Source organism: Trachemys scripta, chromosome 8 (genome assembly GCF_013100865.1).
Source record: "Trachemys scripta elegans isolate TJP31775 chromosome 8, CAS_Tse_1.0, whole genome shotgun sequence".
NCBI lineage: Eukaryota > Metazoa > Chordata > Testudines > Emydidae > Trachemys > Trachemys scripta.
The window spans coordinates 37,536,622-37,559,649 of record NC_048305.1 but is presented as its reverse complement, the minus strand read 5'-3'; the positions used below and the strand labels follow the sequence as shown (position 1 = coordinate 37,559,649).

The window sequence follows — 23,028 nt, the reverse complement described above, 5'->3', positions numbered from 1 at the left end:
TAATGGAGATGTAGGAGGAGAGAGGCAGCTCCTCGAGGTTGCTGCTCAGGATTGAGTAAGTGAGTCGGGCGTTCCGGTCCAGATCCCGGTCTGAGGCTTTTACACTGAAAATAGAGGCCCCCGAGGGATTGTTCTCTGGCACATAGGCGGTGTAGGAAGGTTTCTCAAAGACAGGGGCGTTGTCATTGATATCCGAGATTTGTAACAAGATGGTTTTCTGGGTGGAGAGGGGGGGAGAGCCTTTGTCGGTGACTGTGATTGTGATATTGTACTCCGGGGTCCTTTCCCTGTCCAGGGTGCTGTCTGTGAGAATTTTGTAATAATTATTAGAGGACGACACTATTTTAAAAGGCAAGTTGTGCTGAAGATGACAGGTGACGTCTCCATTTTCACCGGCATCTCGGTCATAGGCTTTGATCAGAGCCGCCACTGTGCCGGCTACTGAGTCTTCTGGAATGGGACTGGATATAGATGTGAACGTCACTTCTGGGACGTTGTCGTTCTCATCAAGAATTTCTATTTGAACTTTGCAATGAGCAGATTGTCCTCCCGCATCTCTGGCCTCTATACGTATTGTGTATGTATTTGTTTTCTCAAAATCCAGAATCCCCGTATTTGTAATTCTTCCATTCACAGGATCTAAATGAAATAATTTACGAGCATTTTCTTTAATGTTGCTAAAAATGTATGTGATTTGGCCATTTAACCCTTCATCCTGATCCGTGGCTTTCACCTGAACCACTAAGGAGCCATTTGGTAGATTTTCTCTCAGGCTTACTTTGTAGATCTCTTCAGTAAATTCGGGGCGATTGTCATTGGTATCAGTGACATTAATCCTAATCTGAACCGTCCCAGTTCTGACTGGATCTCCCCCATCCACAGCCGTCAGGATCAAGTGATGAGAGTTTTGCTTTTCCCGATCCAAAGATTTTTCCAAAATTAACTCAGCATATTTGTTTTCATCTGGACTCTCGTTTACTGACAGGATAAAATGCGGGTTCTTGCTGAGTTGGTAACTCTTCAGTGAGTTGACCCCAACGTCTGGATCTTGAGCAGATTCTAGTGGAAATCGCACACCAGGTAGTGCGGATTCAATAATTGCTAAATCAATGTTGTTTGTCTTGAACCGCGGGGCGTTATCATTAATGTCCTGGATTGCTACATTCACATGGAAAACATTCAAAGGATTTTCCACCACCGTTTCGAGTGTCAGGACACAAAGGGGTGTTTCCCCGCATATCTCCTCCCGGTCTACCCTGCCATTCACATACAGGTTGCCATTTTCCCCATTCACACTGAAGTATTGCTTTTCCGAATTGACACGGAGCTTTCGCTGCGGAAGCTCTCGGATACTCAACCCCAAATCGTTGGCGAGCTTCCCCACAAGGGAACCTTTGGCCATTTCCTCCGGAATCGAATAACGAATCTGCTCCGAGACCGCCCGGCAGAACAAAGAGAATAAGAAGGGAAACAACAGTACCTGCTGTCTGACTGCCCGGCCGCTCAGTCTGTGCCTGGTTTCCATCCCATGCATTTTCACGTACGCTCTTTTCTTTATTCTGTACAAAAAGTGCTTATAAATCCAGATATATGGTAAATATCCCAGATAATGAAGAGAAAATGGATTCAATTGTTCAGGCTAATTGAACATCAGAGTCCAGAGGGAGGCTTTCTCTGAGCAGCAAGGCTGTGTGCGCGTTTCTCGGGTTGTTTTCTCTGCGATCTGCACTGTGTGATTGAGAAATCAGGCTGCAGTCGGCTGTAATGGATCTCTGGCTGTAGCTCCGCACCGCATTGGCCAATAGCGGCACTCTGAGCTCAGACGGAGAACTGCAGCACACAAAACTAATGAAGTCACCGATAGAGATCTCGACACGAGGAAAGGTATTCTAATACATTTAATATAAATGTTTTTAAATTATTCTCAATCTAGTCTGTTCTAGCCTTAATTAAATTTTAAAAGATTCCTCCAAACACCCACGGACATCTCTATAGTTTACAGTAGCACTTTCTTTATCCTTTATCAAAGTTAACAAGGAGTCTGGTGGCACCTTAAAGACTAACAGATTTATTTGGGCATAAGCTTTCGTGAGTAAAAACCTCACTTCTTCGGATGCATAGCAACTTTATCAAAGTTGTTTGCTTCAAAATAAAGTGTAATTGTATTTTTTTATTATTATTGCATTTTCCTCCTAAGAGCCAGAGCCCTCATGGAAGACATGGGGATTCTGTTTATGCTTTAATTCAGGTATCATTTTGAAAATAAAATACTTATTCTTAGATTTTGTGAAGTTTATATATTATGGAGAGAGAAGATGGGTTTTGCATTCATTATTTCAAGAAATAGAGTTGTGCTTGTGACCTGGTGTGCCTGGGGTAGCCCTCACTGAAAATGCTAAGGTCAGGGCAGGCTGCAAAAGGGAGATCAGATACTCCCAAAACTGGTGGGCAACACTGAAGTTAAATTTACCAGCCAGTCACAAACCATGCTTCTGATCCTCCACACTGGTTATCAAGAAACTAAAAAGAGAAACCACACGGCCCCCTTTATTGCGTTTAAGTTCCCTGACTCCCAATCAGCACATAGATCCAGTACAGTGAGAAGTTATTTACAAACTCTGCTCACTATACAAAATGTTCTTCTGACCCCAAAGTGCCAGCCACCTTACCAGGTCAATATTATTTTGGATCTTACCCAAAATATCACACTGCCAGCCAATCCTTTAGTGTCTAAAACTAAAGGTTTATTATAAAGAAAACAGAAAGAACAAGAAGAGAGTTGTTAAATGATAAAGCACTCAGATATATACAGAGACTTCAAAGTCCACATATCAGATTCTGAGCAGTATTGGTGCGTTTTCTGGCTTGAAAGTCCCTCTGGAATACATCCATAGCTTGGATGGGTCATCCAGTCCTTTGTTCAGAGTTTTATTTGTGGAAAAAGTTACTCCAGAGGTAAGAAACAGGAATGAAGACAAAATGAAGAAGATGCAGCTGCCTTTCATATTCTTTTGCCATGTGGCTTGTACTTCCTTTGTCCCAAACACAAGTTTCACAGCACATGGCATGGAAAAGCTCTAGAGTTCTCTGTCCACAGGCATGCCCTACATGTCTTGCTGACTCATAAGGTGTAGCCCCTACCTTCTCTCAATGGGTTCATTGTACAGCTGATGTCCCTTGATGGGCCACCAAGCAGGCTTAGTGCTGATGCCATTCTATCTGGGGGAGTCACCCAGAAACACAGCACAAGTTTTGAAATACAGATATATCATACATATCTATAACTCACAATGCAAAGGTGATACAAACATATAAACAAGATCATCATTCCTGGCAAATCATAACATTTTCACAGACACCTTACATGGCCTATCTGCTCAGATTCCTTGCAATTTTGTAATATTGATATAAATATAATAAAGCATCTCCCATATTCCATACAGTGTCACAGTGCTTTCCCTCACCTCTCAAGAATGAGTTCTCTAGCTGTGAGTCAGCTGTTACAAAACCCCCGCTCTTCCCCCATTTTGGAGCCTGACTTTTTTGTGTGTGGAGATAATGTCACAATTACTGGATAATTTTATTGTTATGAATAACCATAGCCAGAGTGAGTGAAACTGAAACGGATCCTCTAACTTAGGTTTATCCCACAGAGAGCCTTGAAAGTGAGTACAAGTACTATGAATTTGATTTTCCATTGAATAGGTATCCAGTATGTCATTGGGATGATGGGTTCAGGATGACGTGAGTTGCTTAAACATGTTAGAGTATCTGTGTTAACTAGTCTTATCTTTTTTAAATGGCACATTGTTCTTAAATATAGAGAATTGCAGCAGTTGATCCTGGAGATTACAAATGCATGCATCCCTGTGGCTAAGTCTTGGTACTATCTGTTGGATGCAGCAATCGGGCTAGCCATAGGTGGCAAGAAAGTATTTTTAGCGTCCACTGCTATTTGGAAACCTCTAAGACGTATTGAGAAGTCTTGCAGGACCTTGAGACTACATAGTGTCTTTACAATCGTAAGGCAGGGCGTGAAGTATTGATGCTAACCAAGCCTCCCAAGTACTTCCCTTTCCCTACTACCAATATTTTTATTCTGACCAGATGTAACTCCACTTAACATAAATGAGCCAAATTATGAGAAAACGGGTGTAATCGTTTATGTCCTTAAACAAAACTGAACGTCTAGGCACGGAATGAAATAAATAATGTAAAATAAATTTAACTGTCCTAAGTAATTTCTTATTCAAAGATATTTTTCAAAGTTGGCTTTAAAGATATTTTCCCTCTTCCATTCTAATTTTGTAATAAAAAGAGAAATTTACCTTACACAGAATATACAAACTTTACTAGATCGAAGGATATTTTACTTTATTCTCACAAACACTGTAATGCAAAACTTAAAAACCTGAACAGGTTCCCTATGGAAGCCTTCCTTAAGGAGAATATTCGGTGTTAGAAATATAGAGATTCCTAAGCAGTTCCGGTGAATTCTTGATAAAAACCCATTCTAGAAAGGTATAATAATTTATTTTTCTTCGGCTCATGCCCTAACAAATTCGGTTTTAAAAATGTGAACTAGAGTTTGTCAGACTTGAATAACAACAACAAATAGTTTCATCTCCTATTAATGCATGAGTGTAGAGGATTTGATTCTAATCCTACCTTCTCCGACTGTTTACGAGATTCTGAACCAAGATCGCAGGAAGAGAGACAAATCTGGAGATATCCCATCTCCTAAAACTAGAAGGGACCTTGAAAGGTCATCAAGTCCAGCCCCCTGCCTTCACTAGCAGGACCAAGTACTGATTTTGCCCCAGATTCCTAAGTGGCCCCCCTCAAGGATTGAGCTCACACCCCTGGGTTTAGCAGGCCAATGCTCAAACCACTGAGCTATCCCTCCCCCCCAAGCAGGGGTTCCCCGCATGTTTGCTCTGCACAAGAGCTGCTTCCAATATTCAGTGAATAAAACTATATAATTACACGTCAAAATATTTTAAAAAAGGAACTAAAGAAAACTTACCTGACCAAACACATCATTCCCGTCATTATTTTTCGAGTTTTCAATCGGCTCATTAGTGAGAGTGTTTGAATAGTTTGATTTGGGAAAGTTGAATTGGCTCTTTCTGGAGTCCGTGGTTAGAGAAACCTCATGTGAGTAGGAGTGAAGAAAAGCTCTGACTCCATCGATCCCCACAAACTGCGAGACGGGAACTCCACTGAAAGTCACACTCGAGGAGTCAAACAGCGGCGAGTTTCTCCACCGGTGGAGCCTCAGGGCCAGTAACACTATGATAAAGGTAAAGAACAAGCAGGAAACGGAAGCCACAGCGATCACCAAATACAAGGTGAGGCTGGACTGGGGGTCTACAGGAGCTGAGAGGCTGCTTAAATCGGAGAGGATTTCGGGGATGCTGTCAGCAACCACCACCGTGACAGTGGCCGTGGCAGAGAGAGGGGGCTGCCCGCTGTCCTTCACTAAAACCACCAGACTTTGCTTGAGCGCATCTTTGTCGAGAAAGTAGCGCGCTGTCCTGATCTCTCCGCTGTGGAGTCCCACAGAGAAGAGCCCCGGCTCTGTAGCTTTCAGCAGCTGGTAGGAGAGCCAGGCGTTCTGTCCGGAGTCTGCATCCACCGCCACCACCTTAGTGACCAGGTAACCCGGCTCGGAGGAGCGAGGGGCCAACTCCACTCCCGTGGAATCATCGGTGGGAAAGGAGGGGTGTAAAATGTGCGGAGTGTTGTCATTCTGATCCAGTATAATGAGAGTGACGGAGACATTACTGCTGAGAGGTGGGGAACCCCCATCCTGAGCCTGCACTTGGAACCGAATCTCCCGGAACTGTTCGTAATCGAAGGAGCGCAGAGCGTAGAGAGCCCCAGTCTCGGAGTTAATGGAGATGGAGGAGGACAAGGGCACTTCGCTTCTGTCTTCTTCAATAATTGAGTAAGTGACTCGGGCGTTCTCCCTCCAGTCAGGATCATTCGCTTTCAGGGAACAAAGGGAAGCTCCTCTGGGATTGTTCTCTGTGATGTACAAAGTGTAGGATGTCTGGTTGAAGATGGGAGCGTTGTCGTTTATGTCTAAAAGCTGTACTAAAATTGTTGCTGTAGAGGATAAAGGAGGAGTCCCTCGGTCTGTGGCTGTGACAGTTACATTGTAATCCAAGACCTGCTCCCTGTCTAGGGGTTTGTCAGTCACCAAACTGTAATAATTATCGAATGATCTCTGTAACCGAAATGGGATGTTTCTGGGGATGGAGCACGTGACCTCTCCATTCTCCGCTGAATCTCGATCGTGTAAATTTATTAGAGCGATCACAGTCCCTGGAGGGCTGTCTTCACTCACCGATTTGATTGCAGACGTGACTGTAATTTCAGGAGCATTATCATTGACATCAATAACAACTATCAGAACTTTAGACCTGGCCGAGAGGTCTCCAACGTCCTTTGCTTGAACCTCCATTTCATATAATGCAGCTTCCTCATAGTCCAGGTTTCCCACAGTTGATATTTTCCCCGTTTTAGAATCCACCTGGAATATCTGAGACGCTTTGTCTTTCATTTTCCTGAGTGAATATGTGACCTCCGAATTCATCGCTTCATCGGGATCTGTGGCGTTTACTGTCAGCAGCAGAGACCCGATGGGCACATTTTCCAAAACACTCACTTTATAGACAGGCTGACTGAAAACTGGTGCATTGTCATTTGCGTCAAGGACAATAACGCGGATCTGCGCAGTGCCGGACCTGACTGGATCTCCCCCGTCAGTGGCTGTGAGGATTAGATCGTGAACAGCTTGTTCTTCCCGGTCTAGAGACTTTTCCAGCACCAGTTCGGCATATTTGTCCCCGTCAGCTCCCGTTTGCACATCCAGAGAGAAGTGTTTGTTACTGCTGAGATAATAGCCCTGCACAGAATTGGTTCCCACATCTGCATCCTGCGCCCCCTCAAGAGAATATCGGGTTCCCACAGCGGCTAACTCACTGATTCTAAATTCCAATTCATCTTCCTGGAAGCGGGGCGCATTGTCATTAATATCTGTGATTCCAACTTCAACTCCGAAAACCTTCATTTTGTCCTCTACTATAATTTCAAAATTTAACAGACACGTCTCTAGCTGGCCACAGATTTGCTCTCTGTCTACTCTTTCCGTGGGGTATAAATGGCCGCTTTTAATATTCAAAGTAAAATACTGAGTCCTACCTCTGCCAACAATGCGGACTCCGCGGTCTGAGAGATCCTTTATATCCAGCCCCAGATCCTTTGCAATATTCCCCACGTAAGAGCCTTTCTGCATTTCCTCAGGAATCGAATAGCGAATCTGCCCAGAAACTGCCTCCCAAACATTAACCAATATGAGGCAGAACAGGGCTTGTCCTTCGTTTCCCAGCAGCATGTATGCATTCGCCATTTCCAGCTCTCTAAAGAGACATCTGAGATGGAACCAGCACACAGAGTTCGGAGACAGGCTTTCTTCTATTGGGTTTATAATCCAAGCCGAGTGCAGAGGATTTATTCAGCGATGCTGCCGTTTGAAGAGGATTTGATCTCTGTTCTGTGCTGTGAGACACTGGTCCGTCTGCTCCATTTCTCGTTGCATCTCTCTCCCCGAGTGGTGAACAGCGGCACTCAGAGTCTCAACTAATAATTACAACTGCTCAGATAAATAAAGCGGTATCTGTTTTTCTGTGTGACAGCTTACTTTTTCAGCACTGTATATAATCGTGATGTCCTAATTAAGGTATGTTTTAAAACTGAACACACAAAGCAAAACTATATATTTTTTGAAGTAATTATCAAAACACAGGATGGTTTTCTGGGTGGAGATGAGGATGTCTTTGTCTCTGGCTATAACTGTAATATTATACTCCGGTGTCCTTTCTCTGTCCTGAGTGTTCTCCGTGACCAGCTTATAATAATTATTAGGAAAGGATATTATCTGAAACAGAAAGCTACCCTTTATATGATATTTGGCCTTGCCATTTTCTCCTGCATCTCAGACGGATACACAGATCAGAGCTGTCACTGTTCAAGGGAGACAGTCTTCGAGAATTGGTCTAGACACTGCTAGGAGGCGTTGTCCTTCTGATCAACAATATGCACTACTACCTTGCTGTAGGCAGCTATTTCCCTCCATCTTTGGCTTCCGCTCCGAAGATGTATTTATCTGCTCTTCAAAGTCCAAAATTCCTTTAGTTGTAATTTTACCGTTTTCGGGAACCCGCGTAAACATTTGCAGACCATTTTCTGGTATGATGCTGAATGTATGATGCTCAATGTGAATTGTTCGTTAAGATCTTTCTCATTATTCCTGGCTTTCACCTGCAGTACAAATAATTATTTTGGTAGATTTTATCTCAGGCTGACTTTGTAGATCTGTTCAGTGAATACAGGGGGATTCTCATTGGCGTCAAATTAATCCTAATTTGAGCGGTCCAGGTTCTGACTGGATTAAGTGATGAGTTACTTGCCATTCCCCATCCAAGTGTTTCGCTAGAAATAGTTCTGAGTATTTATTGCCATCCTGTCTACCCTTCACGGCTAGAGAGAAACGTTGGTTCGGGCTGAACTGGTAATTTTGTAATGAATTCATCCCAACATCAGTATCTTGAGCAGAATCCAGTGGAAATTCGGCACCCGACAATGTTCATCAATCATTTCTAGATCAGTGTTATTTCCTTTGAACTGCGGTGCATTACCATTTAAGTCCCGGATTTCAACATTCACATGAGGAACTTTCAAAGGGTTTTCAACTACAGTTTCCAGTTTTATAAGACAGACTGGAGATTTCCTGCATGTTCTCTCCCCGTCTATTCTGTCATTTACATACAAGTTTCCATTTTCTACACTGATAACGAAATATTGCTTTTTTAGCCAGAGCAAGAACAAAGAGCTTTCTCTGAGGCAGCTCTCTGACATTCAATCTCAAGGAGCCTTCTGCCATTTCCTTAGGAATCGAATCTGCTCAGAGAGCACTCGGCAAAGCAAAGAGAACAAAGTATTTGGAAAACAGTACTTGCGGTCTGAGTCCCCAGCCTGTGCCTGTCCCGCTGTGTTTGAGTCCCATCCCTTTTGCTTTCATTTTAACTGAGGCCTGGTCTACACTACAGAGTTGGATTGAAGGAAGCCGCCTTAAGTTGACCTGTTAATGTATGTGTCTACACTACCGGGTCCTTTATGCCAACCTAAGTAACCTCTAATGTCAACTTCTGTAATCCACCTCTGAGAGAGGCGTAGCACTTAATTTGATTTTCCTGGATCGACTGCAAGGTAGTGCAGATACAGCATTGTGTAATTCAACTTAATTGGCCTCCAGTAGCGTCCCACAATGCTCATCTGTGACAGCTCTGGAGATCATTCTCAACTCTGCTGCAGTGTAGCCAGGTACAACGGAAACAGCCCCTCCCCTGCTAAAGCCCTGGGAATTCTTGATTTCCCATTTCCTGTTTGATCAGCATTGGGAGCATGCCAGCTTGAGCACAGCTGATCAAGGAGACTACACGCCCCAAATGCGCTCCAGCCTGGTCTGCACAGGAGGTGATGGATCTCATTGCTGTGTGGGGAGAAAAGTCTGTGCAGGCAGAACTCTGACCCAGCAGAAGAAATGCTGACATCTATGCAAAGATCACTTGTGGAATGGTGGAGAAGGGCTACACAAGGGACACACAGCAGTGCCATATGAAAATAAAAAACCATTGCCAAGCATACCAGAAGGCAAGGGAGGAGAACAGTCATTCTGGTGCTGAACCCCACACATGCCGGTTCTACAATGAGCTGCATGCGATTCTCTGGGGTGACCCTACCAGTACCCCCGAAGCAATGTGGACATCTCACAGGTGTGTGAGTCTAGGGACAACAAGGAGGATGATATAGTGGATGAGGAAGAGGAGGAGGAGGAGGAGAATGAGAGACAGGAGAGTGGTAGATCCAGTCTCCCTGAGAGCCAGGAAATATGTTTAACCCTGGAGCCCTATGGGTTGCAGGACATCGTAGTGGCTGACTGTGATGCTGGGGAAGGCACCTCTGGTGAGTGTACAGTTACAATCAAAGTCCAGTTAAATTTTAGCGGGCACACACATTCAGTGATATTGCATGTTTATTGTGAAGAAAAAGCGAGGTGCTGTGGTTCTCTGCTTACAAAAGGCCGCTCCACCTATGCAGATGGAGACCCCTGGAAAAGAATGTTTACGTGGACTGGGATAGCCCAGGAATCCTCCATGGATATCTCTAGGAAACTTTCATGGAGGTACTCTGCAAGCCTTTGCAGAAGGTTTCTGGGCAGGGCAGTCTTATTTTCTCCACCATGGTAGGGCACTTTCCCACACAACTCCTGAATTAATTCTGTTGTCATCATTGTGGTACACGGCATAGCAGCATAAGGACCAGGTCTATACCCAGATGCTTGCAGCATCTCCTTCCTTTCCACCTCAGTTACTCTCAGGAGACTGATATCACATAGAGTCGCCTAGGGGAAATGGGGAAGTTCTCATTAAAAGTGCTCTTACAAGAAAAAAAAGAGCATGTAGACCCACCCCACCCTCCCACATTCCAGATTGCCAAACCACGTGACCGCTAATGTGCCTTTACTGTGCTTGGCATGGGTCGGCAACTAGTTTAAGTGGCTGATAGGGGACTGGGGCCCCACATGTGAGATTCTGCACTTTGGGAGTGAAAACGTTCCCCTCACGCCCGCCCTGTTCGTAAACTGCTTCCTCTGGTGCTATGGGGGAGGGCCATTGTTCAACTAGCTATCTCTGCTCCCGACATAAGCCTGCCATAAACGTCATTAAAAGTGGGCCTACCCACCATGGTTGGAGCAGCAAAATAGTGCAGTGAACGGTTACAGATTCTGATTATGTTATGGCTTGCATGTAGTGTAATAAGTTTTTTTTTAATGAAAACAGCCTTGCTATGAAAACATTTTATTCATGTACAATGGCTCCTTTATTTTTTCCCATGACTGACAGCTGGAAATGTGTCCTTCAGAGTATCATCAACACCTGAAAGCAGACTTTCGCTGATTAGAAGGAGGAGAAAGAGAACACGGGAGGACATGTTCACTGAGATAATGAGCGCCTCCGGGACAGCTGACACAGAGCTGAGAGCATGGAGGATTTCACTGTCTGAGAAGTTAGACATGGACATGGATAGCAGGAAAGCCTCCCATGAGCAAGAGTGTGCAGCGCAGGATGCAATGCTTTGGATTATGAGGGACCAAGCAGACATGTTGAGGCATCTGGTTGAACTGCAGGAACAGAAGCAGGAGGATAGAGTTCCTTTGAAGACCCCGGTGGACAGCCAGCCAGCATTGCCTGGTACAGAATCACCCTCCCTCAAGAGTTCCATGAGGTGTGGATGAAAAGTCCATTATCCCTTTCACTTAACTCGGGGGGAGGGTACAAGGAACAGAAGGTTCCCATTCACAGACCTTTGATGGTTTAGAATGCGGTGTTATGTTACACAGCTGAAAATATTTCTCCCGTTCTAACTTTCCAACCTCCTTTCCCCATGGTTATCTTTCTTTTTCTGTTCTCCCTCTTTACTTATGTTTGTTAAATAAAATAAATGGATTGGAGAAATAAATGTTCTTTATTGAGTAAAAGCAGTGGGCTTGGGCAGGGGGTTGGCTTTACAGGGACAGTGATACAAGCCAGATGAAGGTTTGGGAAATCACAATGCAGACAAGCAGCTCACATTACTGTGACACATTAGTTAAATGGCTTTTCAAAGCCTCGCAGATATGCAGTGCCTCTTGTTGTGCTCTTCTTATTGCCCTGGTGTCTGGCTGCTCAAAAATGGCTGTCATGTGATCTGTCTCAACTGCCCACACCTGCAGAAAAATTTCCCCCTTTTTTCACAGATATAATGGATCACACAGCAGGTAGCTATAACCATGGGGATGTTCTCTTCACTAAGGTCCCACCCTGTTAGTAAACTTCTCCAGCGCCTTTTTAAATGACCAAAGGCACATTCAACCACCATTCTGAACTTGTTGAGCCTACAGCTGAATGGCTCCTTACTGCTGTCCAGACGAACGGTGTATGGCTTCATGAGCCATGGGAGCAAAGGGTAGGCTGGATCCCCCAGGATAACTATAGGCATCTAAACATCGTCAATGTTCATTTTGTGGTCTGGAAAGAAAGTCCCCGATTGCAGCTTTTTGAACAGATCCAAGTTCCTAAAGATGTGCATGTCATGAACCTTTCCCAATCATCCTACACTGATGTCGGTGAACCGCCCCCTGTGATTCACCAGCACTTGCAACACCATTGAAAAGTATCCCTTTTGGTTTATGTACTCTTTGGAAAGGTGGTTTGGTGCCAAGATGGGGATATGCATGCCATCTATTGCCCCACTGCACTTAGGGAACCCCATTGTGGCAAAACCATTCACTATGTCCTGCACATTTCCTAGACTCACTACCCTTCATAGTAGAAGTCAATTAATAGCCCTGTACACTTAGAACACAGCAGCTTCCATGGTTGATTTACCTACTCCAAATTGATTCCACAATGACTGGTAACTGACTGGCATTGCAAGCTTACAAAGAGTGATCGCCACTCGCTTCTCCACTGTCAGAGCAGCTCTCATTTTTGTGTTGCTGAACTGCAGGGCAGGGGAAAGCTCTGCACAAAGTTCCTGGAGGGTGGCTTTCCACATTTGAAAGTTCTGCAGCCACTGCTTGTCATCCTATACCTGCAAAACGATGCGGTCCCACCACTCACGAGACCAAAAACGGCACTCAATAGCGTGCAGTTGCTCTGTGACTGCCAGCAGCAACTGTGAATTGTTTTTTTCAATGGCATGCAGCAGGGCTGCTTGCAGGACATCGCTATGTTCCACACAGCGAACCTAACTTCGGCTCTGGAAATACTGCAGGAAAAGGCGTGAGGTGTTTGAGATGCTCACAGCAAGAGTGCACAACTGAGCAGGCGCCATGCTTCTGTGGTTATGATGTATGCATGGCGGTTTTAAGGCATGAAAACCACTGGGTTGTTTGCCATTGATATGAGGGAGGGAGCACAGTGCATCATGGGATGTCGATGCAATGCCCCCATTCTCCACTGCAACAATGTTTTGATCCCATGAGGCATTGCACAAATGTCTCAAAACACACTGCAGCAAGTTGCATTTTGGGATAGCTACCCACAAAGCACTGCTTTGTGCATATCGATGCAGGCACTGTTAGTGAGGATGCACTCCATCAAGACAATAGGCATGGTGTGGCCACCCACAATCAATTTAATTAATTTGGAGGCTCGAGGTCAAATTAGATAAAGTCAACTTAATTTTGTAGTGTAGACAAGCCCTGTCTAGTATATTCAACTGCTGAATCTCCCACACAGTTAGAAATATCACAGCCAAAACACTGAAGAATTTGCTCCTTAATGATCCATTTTCTCCTGTAATGAGGATTTATGGTAGTGAATGCGTGTGCTTGTTCCTCTGCTCTGTTTCCTCTCTGATCTGCACTCTGAGTAGAATATGTGACTTTAGCGTTCTCTTCCCAGTCGGGATCATTTGCTTTTAAAGTGACAATGGAAGCCCCTTTGCGATTGTTCTCTGTGATACAGGAAGTATAGGATGATTGGTTGAGGACCGTCAGGTTGTATTTTTTGTCCAACATAATCAGTGGAAGGAAGGTGGTTGCAGAGAGGAGTCCCTCGGTCCGTGCCTGTGTTATTTACATTGTAATCTGACTCGAGACCTACTCCCTTTCCAGGGCTCTGTCAGTCACCAAACTATAGTAATTGTCAAATGATTTCTTTAGTATAAATAGAAGGCTGTCTGTGATGGAGCACCAGACCTCCCCATTCTGTCTGTAATCTCTAGATAGCCCAGTATCCTGTCTTCCAATAGTGGCCAATGCCAGGTGCCCCAGAGGGAATGAACAGAATGGGTAATCATCAAGTGATCCATTCCCTGTCACCCATTCCCAGCTTCTGGCAAACAGAGGCTAGGGACACCATCCCTGCCCATCCTGGCTAATAGCCATTGATGAACCTATCCTCCATGAATTTATCTAGTTCTTTTTTGAACCCTGTTATAATCTTGGCCTTCACAACATACTCTGGCAAAGAGTTCCACAGACTGACTGTACATTGTGTGAAAAAATACCCCATTTTGTTTGTTTTAAACCTGCTGCCTATTAATTTCATTTGGTGACCTCTAGTTCTTGTGTTACGAGAAGAAGTAAATATCACTTCCTTATTTACTTTCTCTACACCAATCATGATTTTATAGACCTCAGTCATATCCTCCCTTAATTGCCTCTTTTCCAAGCTGAAAAGTCCCAGTCTTATTAATCTCTCCTCATACAGAAGCCATTTCATACCCCTAATCATTTCTGTTGCCCATTTCTGAACCTTTTCCAATTCCAATATATCTTTTTTGAGATAGGGTGACCACATCTGCACCCAGTATTCAAGATATGGGTGTACCATGGATTTATATAGTGGCAATATGTCTTATTATCTATCTCTTTCTTAATGATTCCCAAAATTCTGTTCGCTTTTTTGACCGCCACTGCACGTTGAATGGATATTTTCAGAGAACTATCCACAATGACTTTAAGATCTCTTTCTTGAGTGGTAACAGCTAATTTAGAACCCATCATTTTATTTATATAGTTGGGATTATGTTTTCCAATGTGCATTACTTTGCATTTATCAACATTGAATGTCACCTGCCATTTTGTTGTCCAGTCACCTAGTTTTATGAGATCCTTTTGTATCTCTTCGCAGTCTGCTTGGGATTTAACTGTCTTGAGTGGTTTTGTAGCATTTGCAAATTTGCAAACACCTCACTGTTTACCCCTTTTTCCAGATCATTTATGAATATTGAATAGGACTGGTCCCAATGCAGACCCCTGGGGGAATCACTATTTACCTCTCTTCATTCTGAAAACTTACCATTTATTCCTACCCTTTGTTTCCTATCTTTTAACCAACTAGCGATCCATGAGAGGACCTTCCCTCTTATCCCATAATAGCTTACTTTGCTTAAGAGCCTTTGGTGAGGGACCTTGTCAAAGGCTTTCTGAAAATCTAAGTACACTATATCCACTGGATCCCCTTTGTCCACATGCTTGTTGACCCCCTCAAAGAATTCTAGTAGATTGGAGACGCATGATTTCCCTTTACAAAAACCATGTTGACTCTTTTCCAACAAGTTATGTTAATCTGTGTGTCTGACAATTTTGTTCTTTACTATAGTTTCAATCAGTTTGCCCGGTACTGAAGTCAGGCTTACCAGCCTAAAATTGCCAGGATCACCTCTGGAGCCCTTTTTAAAAATTGGCGTCACATTAGCTATCCTCCCGTCATTTGGTACAGAAGCTGATTTAAATGATAGGTTACAGACTGCAGTTAGTAGTTATCAACTTGTTCCAAAACCTCCTCTAATGACACCTCCATCTGGGACAGTTACTCAGATTTGTCACCTAAAAAGAATGGCTCAGGTTTGGGAATCTCCCTCACATCCTCAGCCGTAAAGACCTATGTGAGGAATTCATTTAGTCAGAGGTGAAAGTAAGCTGGTAGGGGCCAGCAAGGGTATGTCTACGCTACCCGCCGGATCGACGGGCAGCGATCGATCCAGCAGGGGTCGATTTATTGTGTCTAGTCTAGCTGCAATGAATTGATCCCTGAGCGCTCTCCTGTCGACTCCTGTACTCCACCGTCGCGAGAGGTGCAAACGGAGTCGACGGGGGAGCGGCAGCAATCGACTCACCACAGTTAAGGCACCATGGTAGGTTGATCTAAGTACATCGACTTCAGCTACATTATTCACGTAGCTAAATTTGCGTAACTTAGATCAATCTGCCCTCTTTCCCCCCAGTGTAGACCAGGCCTAAGAAAGTGGCCGAAGCATTCAGCACAAGTGGGTAAAATAGGCTAGTTTTAAGGGCAAGTCTTCATTAGCAACATTAAAGTGTTGCCTTGGCAGCGCTGCGGCAGCAGCACTTTAACATGGCTTGTGTAGTTGTGGCATAGCGCTGGGAGAGAGGTGGTTTTATTACAGAGCTGGGAGAGCTCTCTCCCAGCGCTGGAACCATGACTACACAGCCATGTTAAAGCGCTGCTGTGGCAGCGCTGCCAGGGCAACACTTTAACGTTGGCTGTGTAGACATACCCTTAAAGCTACTACCAATACTCCAGAATAAAACTAGTAGACAGCTACTGTATCAAAGTCATGCAAAGAGATCCATGAAGTTAAGTGTGTAGGAGTGGAGGTGTGAAGAGGGGTTGCGATACAACCATACCAGTAGGAAATTTAAGTTCCTTTCACTCCTGCATTTAGTTTCTCCGCAATGGCCTTATTGTCCTTGAGTGCTCCTTAAGCATCTCGATTGTCCAGTGGCCTCTCTGGCTGTTTAGCAGGCTTCCTGCTTCTGATTTACTTAATTTTTTGTTGTTGTTGTTGCTATTCCTTTTTGATTCTTTAGCTAGCTGTTCTTCAAATTCTTTTTTGGCCTTCCTAATTATATTTTTACACTTCACTTGCCAGATTTTATGCTCCTTTCTATTTTCCTCACTAGGATTTTACTTCCACTTTTTAAAGGATGCCTTTTTGCCTCTCCCTGCTTATTTTACATTGTTGTTTAGCCACGGTGGCACTTTTTGGTTCTCTTACTATTTTTTTAAATTTGGGGTATACATTTAAGTTGAGCCTCTATTATAGTGTCTTTAAAAAGTTTCCATGTAGCTTGGAAGCTTGGCGCGTTATCATTAATGTCTGTGATTTCCATTTCTGTTGCAAAACATTTAATATGTCTTCTACTAAAACTTCAAAGAAGTAACAGAGACCTCGGTATTCAGCCTTAGATCTCTTCTCTATTTTGTCTGACAAATATAAATGGCCGCTGTTTAGAAGAAACACTGCGTCCCACCTTTCGATATGATCCGGATTCCGTGGTCTGAGAGCCTCTTTTTACACCGCCCAGATCCTTTGCAATATCCCCACAAAAGACCCTTTCTTAATTGCCTTGGGAATCAAATAACGATTCTGCTGAGAAACTACTTCCCAAATGGTAACCAGTTCCGGTGTCTTTGTGGATCAGCCATTTCCAGCAAGTGAATAATTGCCTCAGATTGCTATTCATGAGATTTCTGTACAGCTATTATAGATATAACTCTTTAGAGGAGTGTTTCCAAAATACTTCTTCCAAGCCTGGGTGGAGGAGAGATTGAGTTCAATCACGATGCTCCCTTTGGTCTCCAGACCGGATGAATGTGAGTCTGATCTCTTTGTGTTCTGTGCTGTGTAACAGCAGGGCTGCCTGGATCTCTCATTGCATTTCTCCCTCTGATTGGTGAACAGCGGCACTCAGAGTCTCAACCAATAACCGCAGCATCTCAGAAAAAATCAGCTTCCCCTGAGTTCATTTTTTCAAATTGTTTTAATTCTTTAGATGTTCTCATCTGTCTAATTTTTTAATTAACACACGGACAAAGATAAACACAGATAGACTTTCAATGTAACTCTGGAACTGTTTCTTAGGCCTGGTCTACACTATGAGTTTAGGTCAAATTTAGCAGCATTAAATCGAATTAACCCTGCACCCATCCACAGAACAAAGCCATTTTTGTCGACATAAAGGGCTCTTAAAATCGATTTCTGTACTCCTCCCCGATGAGGGGAGTAGTGCTGAAATCGACATTGCCAGTTCGAATTAGGGTTAGTGTGGACACAATTCGACGGTATTGGCCTCCGGGAGCTATCCTACAGTGCACCATTGTGACCGCTCTGGACAGCAATCTGAACTCGGATGCACTGGCCAGGTAGACAGGAAAAGCCCTGCGAACTTTTGAATTTCATTTCCTGTTTGCCCAGTGTGGAGCGCTGATCAGCACAGGTGACCATGCAGTCCCAGAATCAAAAAAGAGCTCCAGCATGGACCGTACAGGAGATACTGAATCTGATCTCTGTATGGGGAGATGAATCTGTTCTATCAGAACTCCGTTCCAAAAGACGAAATGCCAAAACATTTGAAAAAATCTCCACGGCCATGATGGACAGAGGCCACAACAGGGACTCAACACAGTGCTGCGTGAAACTTAAGGAGCTGAGACAAGCATACCAGAAAGCCAAAGAATCAAATGGATGCTCACGGAGGGAGGGGTGACTGACAACCATAGCTATCCCACAGTTTCCGCACTCTCCGAAAACCATTTGAATTCTGGGTTGAGCTCCCAATGCCTGAAGGGTCAAAAACATTGTCGCAGGTGGTTCAGGCTATATTTCATCAGGCACCCTCCTCCCCCGTGAAAGCAAAGGGAAAAAAATCGTTTCTCGCCTTTTTTCACTGTCACAGTATGTCTGATGATGCTGGCAGACGCAGTGCTGCAGCGCTACACAGCAGCATCCCTTTGCCTTGCCTTGCGGATGGCAGATGGTGCAGTATGGCTGGTAACTGTCATCGTTGTCCAGTGGGTGCTCCTGGCTGGCCTCGGTGAGGTCAGTCAGGGGCGCCTGGGCAGACATGGGTGCTCCTGGCTGGCCTTGGTGAGGTTGGTCGGGGGCGCCTGGACCAAAAAGGGAATGACTCCAGGTCATTCTCTTCTTTAAGTTTTGTGTAATGGAGATTCAGTCCTGCCTGGAATATCATGCCAGCCGGAGGCTTCTGCCTCAGGCTGCTCTCCCAGTCGGCAGCACCACATGGTCGCACCTACCCCAGCCTACTCCTTGCTCCCATGGCTCACAATCAGATACTTAGACCTCTACATTTTGCTGCAAATAAAAAAATAAAGCTGCTGTTTAGAACTGTCCCCCAACATACATATCCTGGGACATTTTGTATTTTACCAGTGTCAACCAAAGGCCCACACACACAAATGGAGATTCAGCCCTGCAAGTGCTTCTATCCTAGTGCTTATCACAGATTCCCATTTTCAGCTATAGGCTGAGCAAGTGCAGAATGGTGGTTCACTCTACTTCGCTGTAAGCCAACCGCCCTCCCCGCCCCCCTTTGATCTCTGCTTGCAGAGGTAATAAAGTCAGTGTTGTTTCAAATTCATGCATTTTTTATTACTTCATCACACAAATGGGAGGGATAACTGCCAAGGTAGCCCGGGAGGGGTGGGGGAGAAGGGAAGCAATGGGTGGGGTTGTTGTAGGGGCACCCCCTAGAATGGCATGCAGCTCATCATTTCTGCGGGATGTCTGGGGCTCTGACCCGGAGCATCCGTTTGCCTCTCTGGTTCTTTAGTAGGTTTGTCTGATATTCTAGGCAGGACTGACTCTCCATTAGACAAAACTTAAAGAATAGAATGACCTGGGTATTCATTCCCATTTTTGTCCGAGGCTGGCCAGGAGCACCCATGACAGCAGCAGACAGTACAGTATGACTGGTAACCGTCTTTGCTAACTTGCAAAGGCAAGGGGATGCTGCTGTGTAGTATTGCAGTACCGCATCTGTCAGCAGCATCCAGTAGACATACGGTGACAATGAAAAAAGGCTGAACCGGCTCCATGGTTGCCATGCTATGGGATCTTCCTGGGCAATCCAGGGAAAAGGGCGTGAAATGATTGTCTGCCGTTGCTTTCACGGAGGGAGGATTGACTGACGACATTTACCCATAACCACCCGCGATAAATTTTTGGCCCCATCAGGCATTGGGATCTCAACCCAGAATTCCAATGGGTGGGGAAGACTGCGGGAACTATGGGATAGCTATGGGATAGCTACCCACAGTGCAACGCTCCGGAAGTCGACGCTAGCCTCGATACATGTATGCACACCGCCGAATTAATGTGCTTAGTGTGGCCGCATGCACTCGACTTTATACAATCGGTTGCCAAAAATCAAATTCTGTAAATTCGGAGTTATCCCGTAGGGTAGACATACCCTTATAATCCAGTCATTATAAGTCGGAAATGCTTAAAATGTCGAGTTCTGTCTTTCTGCTTGTCTGTTTCTCTCTTACTCTCTGTTTATCTATCATTCAAGTCTCAACTATAACGTTTTTCTTCATGATGCAAATTAAAGAATTATTGTTCTTTGGCTTACTGCTCTTTGACTTTTTTGTATAATTTAATAATAATACTCTTGAATACCAGCCCAGTAAACTTTGCCATGTGAGAAGTTCATACATCTCAATAATCTCAGTGACTTTATAAACACAAGCATAAGTGATCTAATGGCCAGAGCCATTGCTGTTTAGGATTTAGATTCATATGTTCTGCAAACACATTGGCCGTTAAATTAGTAATCAGTTTTGCTATATTCTTTTATTACAATATATTTATTATCTTTGATAGTCAAAATCCATACAAAATCTATTTTAACAGAATGTTAAGGTTGCAAAGCTAAGCACTCACCTTTCAGTAAATCCCCAAAATAAGATTGTGCATACAATTTTAATTACGCCTCTTTGTGGTTACACATGATAATACAGTTTTAAATAACATGTTCAGCTACTGGTGTTTCTACGGGAATTCTGTCTCATTCTGGGGCTGATTCAACAGCCGGTTTAGTCAGTGGAGACATTCATATGGGTGAAACTAGTATTCATTCATTCATTCATTCATTCATTCACTCACTCATTCAGAAATTGGCTAATGTTCGGTGAACATATAAAGGGTATGAAACTTACCTTTAAACAACTTATTAAGCAAAAAAGAAGAAGGCTAAATATTGTGTATACACAATAATGTAATTAGGTCCATGAAATTAGAGTTGGTAGCAATGCCTATTTGGGAGTGCTTAACTTTTGCCATTATAAAACTCTCTTTTCAGTTGCTTAAACTTTGTCAAATTTAATTCTTTAGACTCAAATTTTCTATGCTGCCTCAGGCTGAATGTTTTTCAACTTTCAGCTAAAACAGTTCATCCATTTCTGAGTATGGAATTAGGGGAAAACATATTGTTTTTCTCATGTTGAAAAAATTCTTAGAACCATTTAATTGAGAAGCTCTCCTGACCCGATGCTTTTGATCAGGTATATGAAAATTTACTGGGTAGGCACCGTAGTATTAGGATTGTGCCTTTTGCGGTTCCTGTGAAGGTTTGCAAGCATTTAGCTGAGTTATAAACTTATGAAAAATCAGAGTTGGCACATTCTCAGTAGAGGTTTAGAATCAGGTGGCTCTATTCTCTAAAGATTCTGTTTGAATGGAGAACAATCTATCCCCACAGAGATTCTACATGCAGTGGGACTGCACATATGCCACCACCACAGCTTGATTATGATAGAGTGCTAGGTATGAAACCCTGAGTCATCACTCTGTTCACAGAAGCTCCAATCAGGCATAGCAGATTGGAGTTGAGGAGACAGACCTGTGCTTCATTTATGGTTGGGACAGGGCAGAAAGGCTAATAAAGCCATTAGACAGAGCCCACGAATAGGCACAGGAAGGAAATGAAAAGGGGGAAAGCAGGCAGTGAGAAGGAAAGAGATATTGCTCTCCCCTATGCTTGGAAAGGTGCCATGTATGTGGTGAAGGTGGTGGGACTCATATATAAATAAACTGCACAAGGTTTTGGACCAGCACAAGGGTCTCTGCTGTGCAGATGGAGATAGAAGTGGGACTGAGGAGGCCCTGTTACAGTGACTAAGCATGCTTCTCTGCAGGGCTGCTAGTGCTCATCAGACCTTTCCTTCCTCCTGTTAGTTAGGGGATGTTTGGAACCTTGCACTAGAACTGAGAGAAAGGAGACTGTCTCTGTTGTAATCTTCAAAAACAACGAAGAGTCTGGTGGCACCTTAAAGACTAACAGATTTATTTGGGCATAAGCTTTCGTGAGTAAAAACCTCACTTCTTCGGATGCATAGAGTGAAAGCTACAGATGCAGGCATTATATACAGACACATGGAGAGCAGGGAGTTACTTCACAAGTGGCGAACCAGTGTTGACAAGGCCAATTCAATCAGGGTGGATGTAGTCCACTCCCAATAATAGATGAGGAGGTGTCAATTCCAGGAGAGGAAAAGCTGCTTCTGTAGTGAGCCAGCCACTCCCAATCCCTATTCAAGCCCAGATTAATGGTGTTGAATTTGCAAATGAATTTTAGTTCTGCTGTTTCTCTTTGAAGTCTGTTTCTGAAGTTTTTTTGTTCAATGACAGTGACTTTTAAATCTGTGATAGAATGACCAGGGAGATTGAAGTGTTCACTTACTGGCTTGTGTATGTTACCATTCCTGATGTCCGATTTGTGTCCATTTATTCTTTTGCGGAGGGACTGTCCGGTTTGGCCAATGTACATGGCAGAGGGGCATTGCTGGCACATGATGGCATATATGACATTAGTGGATGTGCAGGTGAATGAGCCCCTGATGGTGTGGCTGATGTGGTTGGGTCCTCTGATGCTGTTGCCAGAGTAGATATGGGGACAGAGTAGGCAACGAGGTTTGCTACAGGGATAGGTTCCTGGGTTGGTGTTTCTGTGGTGTGGTGTGTAGTTGCTGGTGAGTATTTGCTTCAGGTTGGGGGGTTGTCTGTAAGCAAGGACTGGCCTGCCTCCCAAGGTCTGTGAGAGTGAGGGATCATTTTCCAGGATAGGTTGTAGGTCGTGGATAATGCGCTGGAGAGGTTTTAGCTGGGGGCTGTATGTGATGGCCAGTGGTGTTCTGTTATTGTCCTTGTTGGGCCTGTCCTGTAGTAGGTGATTTCTGGGTACCCGTCTTGCTCTGTCAATCTGTTTCCTCACTTCCCCAGGTGGGTATTGTAGTTTTACGAATGCTTGATAAAGATCTTGTAGGTGTTTGTCTCTGTCTGAGGGGTTGGAGCAAATTCGGTTGTATCTTAGGGCTTGGCTGTAGACAATGGATCGTATGATGTGTCTTGGATGGAAGCTGGAGGCATGTAGGTACGTATAGCGGTCAGTAGGTTTCCGGTATAGGGTGGTGTTTATGTGACCATCACTTATTTGTACTGTAGTGTCCAGGAAGTGGATCTCTTGTGTGGACTGGTCCAGGCTGAGGTTGATGGTGGGGTGGAAATTGTTGAAGTCCAGGTGGAATTCTTCAAGGGCCTCCTTTCCGTGGGTCCATATGATGAAGATGTCATCAATGTAGCGCA

General features: G+C 44.2%; 3 protein-coding genes across 10 annotated transcripts in view; all 3 read right to left on the bottom strand.

Moving 5' to 3' along the window:
• LOC117881487 (protocadherin gamma-A4-like) overlaps positions 1-1,810 on the bottom strand; it is an 18,014-nt gene extending 16,204 nt beyond the window's left edge. Inside the window, exon 1 of the mRNA XM_034778830.1 lies at positions 5-1,810. Coding sequence (XP_034634721.1) covers positions 5-1,534 — 1,530 coding nt within the window. The 5' untranslated portion in view covers positions 1,535-1,810. The remainder of the gene's footprint in view (positions 1-4) is intronic.
• LOC117881609 (protocadherin gamma-A4-like) overlaps positions 1-23,028 on the bottom strand; it is a 388,535-nt gene that overhangs the window by 248,774 nt on the left and 116,733 nt on the right. The window lies entirely within an intron of this gene.
• Positions 6,120-7,599, bottom strand: LOC117881614 (protocadherin gamma-A12-like; the record flags this gene model as incomplete). The annotated part of the gene is given in 1 exon segment (XM_034779080.1): positions 6,120-7,599. A coding segment is annotated over 1 exon segment (1,298 nt), but the record flags the coding sequence as incomplete, so codon positions are not given.